Genomic DNA, 8039 nt, shown 5'->3' on the forward strand with positions numbered 1-8039 from the left:
GCTAGCTTTAGTAAAATAGCCTTTAAGGGGAGAGATCAACCAAAGAACTTATACGAATGTGCATATAAGCCTAACCAATAGACACAGACACCCGGGGGGCGGGGGGTGAGGGAATGAGTGGAGGGAGTGGGGAGACAATGGGGGATAAGAAAACATATGTAAAACTAAAATATATTTTTTAAAAATAAATAAAAATAAATAAAATCTAGGCATCTCGTATAAAAAAAGAAATACTAGTATTACTTGAAATAGGTTTTCAAATAACCATACTTTTCTAAAAAATTAAACTATAGTGTTTTAAGTCTTACTACTCACTGTATTCCAGCTTCTTTCTCTTCTTTTTCTCTTTCAATTGTTCTTCCTCTTCCTTGACTCCCTCCACTTCTTCCCTTTGCTCGTCTCCCAAAGTATCATAACATACTGCATCACGATGAGCAGTCTTCCTCTGGAAATGCTTAGTTTTGGATCCCCCTTTTACAAGTACAACTTTTCTTTTCAAACAAGTGCAGCCAAACATGCAGTCTGGTCGGCGGCAGTGAGCAGGCTGGCGCTTCTCCAAAGCTAGACTGGAACATATGCAACCCAATCGACAGAAGTCATTGTTGCAAGGAGGTGCCCGCTTCCTTATGATTGTGTGGATGGGTTTAGTTTTGAGAGATGCCTAAAGTGAAAGCAGAAAATTGTAAATCTACTAAATCATCCCCCAAGACTACCACCAACCTACAGTCATATGTTGGTCTGCCTTCTTCTCTGTCTGAGCACTCAGTACTATGAGCACAAGATTAGGGCAGATTCAAATGACAGAACATGAATTTAACAGAACTCAGAGCAATCTCCCATTCTAATGCATAGCTCAGGCAAGCAAGAGAATATTTTAATTAATTATGAGCCAAAATATCAACAAAGATGAAGTTATCCTCAATAGAAATCACACATAATGTTGTAGATCAGAGGCTGACAACATAAGGCACAAAGACCAAATCCAGCTTGTTTCATAAATTAAGTTTCATTGGAATACAACCAGACTTATTCATTTAAATAATGTCCATGGCATAACAACAGCAGGATTGAGAAACTGCAACAGAGTGCATGGCCCACAAAACCAAAAATATTTACTGTCTTTTTTATAGAAAGTTTGGGGACCCCTAATTTATGGTAATTCATAAAAAAGGAATAACAACATACATGCATAAAAGTCTTTAGAAATGATTAATAAAGGACACTTTCTCTAGTTCCAACATCTAATATCTTCAACTCTAGAATAGTCACAGAATTTAAAAATGGAAGATAAAGAAATCTCATGACAAGAAAATTATCTTCATTTTGTTGGGTCATTTTACATTAATAGAAGCTAAGATAGGTGAAACAATAACAAATGAAAATTCTTAATATAAAATTTTAGCCCGAGCTGGTATGGTTCAGTTGGTTGGAGCGTCGTCCCATGCACCAAAGGGTTATGGTTTTGATTCCCGATCAGAGCACATACCCAGGCTTCGGGTTTGATCCCTAGTCGGCGCACGTACAGGAGGTAACCAATCAATGTTTCTCTCTCTCTCTCTCTCTCTCGCTCCCTCCCCCCCGCCCGCCACCTTCCTGTTTCTAAAATCAATAAAAAACAGATCCTCGCCCTAACCAGTTTGGCTCAGTGGATAGAGCGTCAGCCTGCGGACTCAAGGGTCCCAAGTTCGATTCAGTCAAGGGCATGTACCTTGGTTGTGGGCATATCCCCGGTGGGAAGTGTGCAGGAGGCAGCTGATCAGTGTTTCTCTCTCATCGATGTTTCTAACTCTCTATCCCTCTCCCTTCCTCTCTGTAAAAAATCAATAAAATATATTTTTTAAAAAATATCCTCAAATGAGGAATAAAAACTATGTTTTTTAAGACAAAAGCTTTTTCTGCATAGGTTTATAATTTTTTTGGGTTTAGGGGGGATTTAGTACCTTTTAAGCAGAATCTTCAAAGCTATTTTAACAAGATCAAGTAAATATACTTGCCCACACACTGGAGAATAAAATTAGAGACTTTCAGAATGGCCAGCTGCCTTTATACAGAAAAGGAATATTATTCAAAAACACAAACGTACTGTTTCCCTCTGCAACAACAGGGATCTACACATAGGTATCTAGTTGATGAAGAACAAAAGTGGAAGACACCTCCTTAATTGTCACTAAACTAACTAAATGTCCAATCCTCCTGCTAAAATCCCCATCCCCCTTATTAACCTAATTTTTTATAGCCAAGAATATGCTTCTGGAAAACAACAGATAACTTACTTGAGCCGTAAGCAGAGTTGTTAAAGATACATCTGCTCGCTCTTCAGTGATATACGTCCTTGGTTTTCCTTCCCAAAGTGCACAGTCTTCCAGGTCCATTAGCTTCACTTGAGATTTAGACAAGCCTGGAGGGCGAGTTCCCTGTTGCTGCTGCTGGTGGTGGTGTGCCTGCCGCAAATTAATTTGCTTTGGGAATGTATTTTCATCTAAAGTTGGCACAACGAAGTTATTCACTTGATTTTCTGAGGCAGTGCCTGAAGAATTCTTGGTAACCTTATCTCCTGGAACAGTATGAGTGTGCTTCTGCTTTAGTGAAACAGGGTATGGCAAAATAGATTTATAAGATGTTTTACTTCGGCCACTGTAAGTTGCCTGTTTGTTTTGAGACTTTGCCTTTCGAGATGCAGGGGGTACAGAATGAGGCTTTACAGAATAAGAGGTAGAAGGGGAAATGGTTGACTGCTTCTTTAGTACACTATCAAGTGTTCGTACATAGCTAGTACTCTTAGTGGGAAGCTGGTATACGACAGGAGATGTGGGAGCATTAGAAGAGAAACCCATGCTTGTTTCCATCAGCTTGCCTTCGTTTTCCAAGTATTCATCCAGCTTATCACTGCAGAAAGCAGAACGGTTTTTCAGTGGACCTTCTGAATTTCCACCTAGAAATAAGAAGACAGAGAAACTTGAAGAAATCTAGAACAGATCTTTAGATCTCTAAAAAAATACACAAAGAAAGGCCAGGAGTCCCTCCTCAGAAGAAAAAGATATAATATAAAACCAAGTAAAGAGATTAAATGTCACATACTAATTATATTAAAATCCAATCTCTAAAATTATTTCAATTCATATATGTAGCATTAACTTTTTAAAAATATGGAAGACTTCATGAATCTGTGTGTCATCCTTTGCACAGGGACCATGCTAATATTCTCTGTATCGTTCCAATTTTAGTATATGTGCTGCCACCAAATGGAAGCGAGCACTCTTTAGCATTTTTGAGAAGTGCTAACAATAGTAATAATTAGCACTAAGATAAGAGTTTACAAACTTTCAATTTATGACCTTAGTATAGAAACCATACTTAAATAAAAAATTAAGGGCAAAAAAATATATACTTAAATCACACCTCAACAGAATGCTAAGAGATTATTAAAGAGATTGCAGTGCCTGGACTATGATATAAATTGCAAGGGAAGCCCTGGCTAACGTAGCTCAGTGGTTAGAGTGTCAGACTGAGCACTGAAAGGTCACCAGTTCGATTCCAGTCAAGAGCATGTACCTGAGTTTCAGGTTTGATCCCCGGCCCTGGTTGAGGTGTGTGCAGAAGGCAACCAATCGATGTCTCCCTCACATCGATGTTTCTCTCCACCCCCTCCTCCTCCTCCTCTCTAAAAAATCAATGGAAAAAATATCCTCAAGTGAGGATTAAAAAAAGAAAATACAGCCCGGCCGGCATGGATCAGTGGTTGAGTGTTCGACCTATGAATCAGGAGGTCACAGTTCAATTCTGGGTCAGGACACATGCCCAGGTTGCAGGCTCAATCCCCTGTATGGAGCATTCAAGAGGCAGCTGATCGCTGATTCTCTCTCATCATTGATGTTTCTATCTCTCTTTTATCTCCTCCCTTCCTCTCTGAAATCAATAAAAATGTATTTTTTTAAAAAACAGACTCTTTCGATGGGGGGGGCTGCACACACACACACACACAAAAAAAAGAAAAAACAGACTCTTTCCTTATAAAAAAAAATATACAAAAGAAGAAGGCTCAAAAAAATGAATAGCCCTAGATGGCGTGGCTTAAAGGTTAGAGCATCAGCCCAAGTACCGAAGAGTAGCTGGTTTAATTCCTGGTCAAGGGCTCGTACCTGTGTTGAGGGTTTGATCCCCAACCCCAGTCGGGCTGCATGCGGGAAGCAACTAATCAATATGTCTCTCTCATGTAGATGTCTGTCTGTCTGTCTGTCTGTCTGTCTCTCTCTCTCTCTCTCTCCCCCCCTCCTTTTTACTCCCCACCCCCTTCCATTCTCTCAAAAACATCAATGGAAAAAATAGCCTTGGGTGAGAATGAACACCCCCCCAAAACAAAGAGTAAAAATTGACTTTTTAAAAAATATATATATTTTATTGATTTCTTACAGAGAGGATGGGAGAGGGATAGTGAGCTAGAAACATTGATGAGAAGGAAACATCGACCAGCTGCCTCCTGCACACCCCCTACTGGGAATGTGCCCGCAACCAAGGTACATGCCCTTGACCGGAATCGAACCTGGGGCCCTTTAGTCTGCAGGCCAATGCTCTATCCACTGAGCCAAATCGATTAGGGCCCAAAATTGACTTTTTAAAGAATGAAAAAGCAAGTTTAGTAGAGAGCACTATTATAGCACTATAAAAAGATTCAAAGATGAGAAAAACTATTTTGAACAAATAAATTTATCTGGTTAGAGTGTAAACTGCCAACAAGTGAATTGGGAAAAGAAAATCAACAGGGATACAGTCAAAATGTTTGGATTAAAAGTTTACTTTGAAGTATAATGCTATTAGGAATCACTATACACTCTGAAGTATACAGTTCTAAAATAATGCTCTAGAAGGATGCTTTTTATAACTCTAGGAATAACAGAAATAAAGAGCAGTTTTAAAAGGCTACAAGAATTATTTAAGCCTGACGTGGTTAGGAACTGATCCCCAGGACCAGAGCCATGGGAACAAGGAGAACAAACAAATATCAAGACAATTATTTCCAGTTTATTTTAAAGCATGAAAAGAGATGAAGAAAAACAACCAAGACTTACTTTTAACGAAGGCTGTGGTTGCATATTTCAGAACATATTTATAATTTTTCAAAAAGCTGATTACCGCCCTAACCGGTTTGGCTCAGTGGATAGAGCGTCGACCTGAAGACTGAAGTGTCCCAGGTTCGATTCCGGTCAAGGGCATGTACCTTGGTTGTGGGCACATTTCCAGTAGGGGGCGTGCAGGAGGCAGCTGATCGATGTTCCTCTCTCATCGATGTTTCTAACTCTCTATCCCTCTCCCTTCCTCTCTGTAAAAAATCAATGAAATATATATTTTTTAAAAAGCTGATTACCTTCATTCCTAGATGCAGAAGCTCCATGAAACTTTCCCCTCCATCCCTTTATCTTAGTGAAGTCATTGGTCTTTCCTGTTCTAGATACAAAGGGAAATCCAGCATCTATAAAAGAAATAGTAAAAGAGATGAAAAATCCTAGTAAGTCAATATTTAATATCTAATTAATTATTAAGACTTTATCTGAAATTTATAAATAATTAAGACTATGCCACTAGATAAAAGATCTATCCTAAACTATCCGAAACGTACTTTGTCTCTAACAAAGGTAGCTTTTCATTTATATTCACAAATTTGTTTGACTTCATAAATGCGATGTACTCACCAGGAGAAGCAGGATTGGTTCCTGTAAGGTTCCAGAAAGGAAAGCTAGTGGCTGGAGCCAAAGGTAGTTGTACTCCCAAGTATTTAAGATCAATGCTCATTGTAGGATCCACAGAATTCAATTTTAAGCCCACTACAAGAAAAAAAGGACCACAAATCATATTGTGAGTTTTTAACCTTCAGTAGGGAGGGCGAATGGGGGGATAAAGAAGATAGTGCAGAGTAAAATAATGAAATAAAAATTTTGAATGGCAAAGAGACTTTAAGGTAACCCCATGATCCTCACCTCCTGGTATTATTTATTTGTATAATCCTCCTCCCTCCTTGAGTATAGGCAGAGCCTCTGATTTGTTTCCAAGCAATGGAATGTGCCAAACGGATGGGATATACATGATTATTTATATGTAATAATATAAGAATAAATGTATCACCCATTTTGCTAGAACTGCAAGAATATAAATTCTGCGAACAACCTCAGGAAATATGGAAAAATCCCTCCCTAGTCAAGCCTCTAATGAGAAACCAGGCCTAACTTTTGATTATAATCTTGTGAGACCCTAAGCAGAGGACCCTGCTAAGCCATGCCAGACTTCTGACCCACTGAAACTATGATAGTAAACATTGTTTTAAGGTGCTAAGTTTGTGATAATTTGCTAAGCAACAATAGAAAACTGATACACAAATATAGCAGAATTCAGATCTTTTGTGCTTTTAACCTTTTGTGTTCCAGAGACTTTCTAGGACCTCTAATACAAACTTGCCATAGACTGAGCTTATTGCCTGTTTATGGCTACTAATCCTCTAGTTATTATTAATTATATTTATGGTTAATTGAGTCTATAAATATTATGACTTATTTGTAGGTTAAAGAGGCAATCTTTTGGGAAAGTAGTTATTTTATGTATACTTTTACCTTTTTTGCTTAACAATTTACATCTAACATTTGTCCATGTTGACAGATTTATCTCTCAATCATTTATTTTCACTGCTATACACTATTCCAGACTATAAATATACTCCAATTTATTGACCATTCTTCTGTCAATGAGATAGTTTCCTATTTTTAACTATTATAAACAATGCTACAGTATAATTGTATATCATCTACAACAGCGGTTCTCAACCTGTGGGTCGTGACCCCTTTGGGGGTCAAACCACCCTTTCACAGGAGTCACCTAAGACCATCAGAAAACACGTATATAATTACTCTTTTTGTGATTCATCACTATGCTTTAATTATGTTCAATTTGTAACAATGAAATTGGGGGTCACCACAACATGAGGAACTGTATGTATTAAAGGGTCGCGGCATTAGGAAGGTTGATCTACAAGGACCATGTATGAAAGCTTTTCTCTAATGTATTTAGCTTTTCCTTATGCATTTAACCAGAAGAAGGGATGATATACAATAGCATAAGTTGGTCTTTCAATTGTATTGAATGTTGTGTTTGGCATATTTGTGTCTGCCCAATATATTTTTAACACCCTTCCTATACAGCTGCTCCTTTTCCCCACTATAACTCCTACCTCTTTAAGAGGTATTAGAAAAACTACTTTCTAACTTCTCTTCTTTAAAAAAATACATTTTTACTGATTTGAGAGAGAAAGGGAGAGAGAAATAGAAACATCAATGATAAGAGTGTATCACTAATTGGCTGCCTTCTGCACACCCCCTAATGGAGATCAGCACGCAACCTGGGCATGTGCCCTGACTGGGAACCGAACCAATGACCTTCTGGTTCATAGGTTGACATTCAAACACTCAGCCATGCTGGCTGGGCCTTTCCAACTTCTCTTGCAGTTTATGTGCAGACATGAGACATGGGTTTTGCTAATCAGATGCATCCATAAAAGACTTCAATTTAGAAGAGAGCACCATAAGGAAAGAAAAACTGTATAGAATTATGTAAATGAGAGTGACAGTTTTTGGCCAAAGTCAGAACTTTTAGAGATAAAAGTAACCAAGATCCTAGCTGTAGTATACTGTGTTCAGTGTCCACACTGACAATGGTGGTGACTGTCCAGTGTTGTGAGACTGCTTTTATGAGCAGATTGGGAATGTAATTTGATTATTTTTCTTGACTACATTAACATTGGTACAATCTGTTTCTCTGACCTTTCAGGAGATTCTTTAAGACATCTTATATTCTTTACTAAATTCATAGTCTATACCAGCCATGGGCAAACTACGGCCCGCGGGCCGGATCCAGACCGTTTGAAATGAATAAAACTAAACACCCCAGTGGTGACCCCCCCACACCCTAAAGGGGGTGTGGCCAGTCTGAAAACAACCATCAGCCCCTCACCCAGGCTGGCCAAACCTCCATGGGGAGAGGGTCCCCACTCGGGGGGG

At 38.7% G+C, this 8039-nt stretch overlaps 1 protein-coding gene across 1 annotated transcript in view; it reads right to left on the reverse strand.

Annotated features, from left to right (window-relative positions):
* MGA (MGA, MAX dimerization protein) overlaps positions 1–8039 on the reverse strand; it is a 102055-nt gene that overhangs the window by 60814 nt on the left and 33202 nt on the right. The window contains exons 6-9 of the mRNA XM_006778155.2: positions 5688–5819; positions 5363–5467; positions 2274–2932; positions 316–661 (exon numbers count right to left, since the gene is read on the reverse strand). Coding sequence (XP_006778218.1) covers positions 316–661; positions 2274–2932; positions 5363–5467; positions 5688–5819 — 1242 coding nt within the window. The remainder of the gene's footprint in view (positions 1–315; positions 662–2273; positions 2933–5362; positions 5468–5687; positions 5820–8039) is intronic.

The sequence above is a fragment of the Myotis davidii genome, unplaced genomic scaffold, assembly GCF_000327345.1.
Source record: "Myotis davidii unplaced genomic scaffold, ASM32734v1 scaffold46, whole genome shotgun sequence".
Taxonomy (NCBI): Eukaryota; Metazoa; Chordata; class Mammalia; order Chiroptera; family Vespertilionidae; genus Myotis; species Myotis davidii.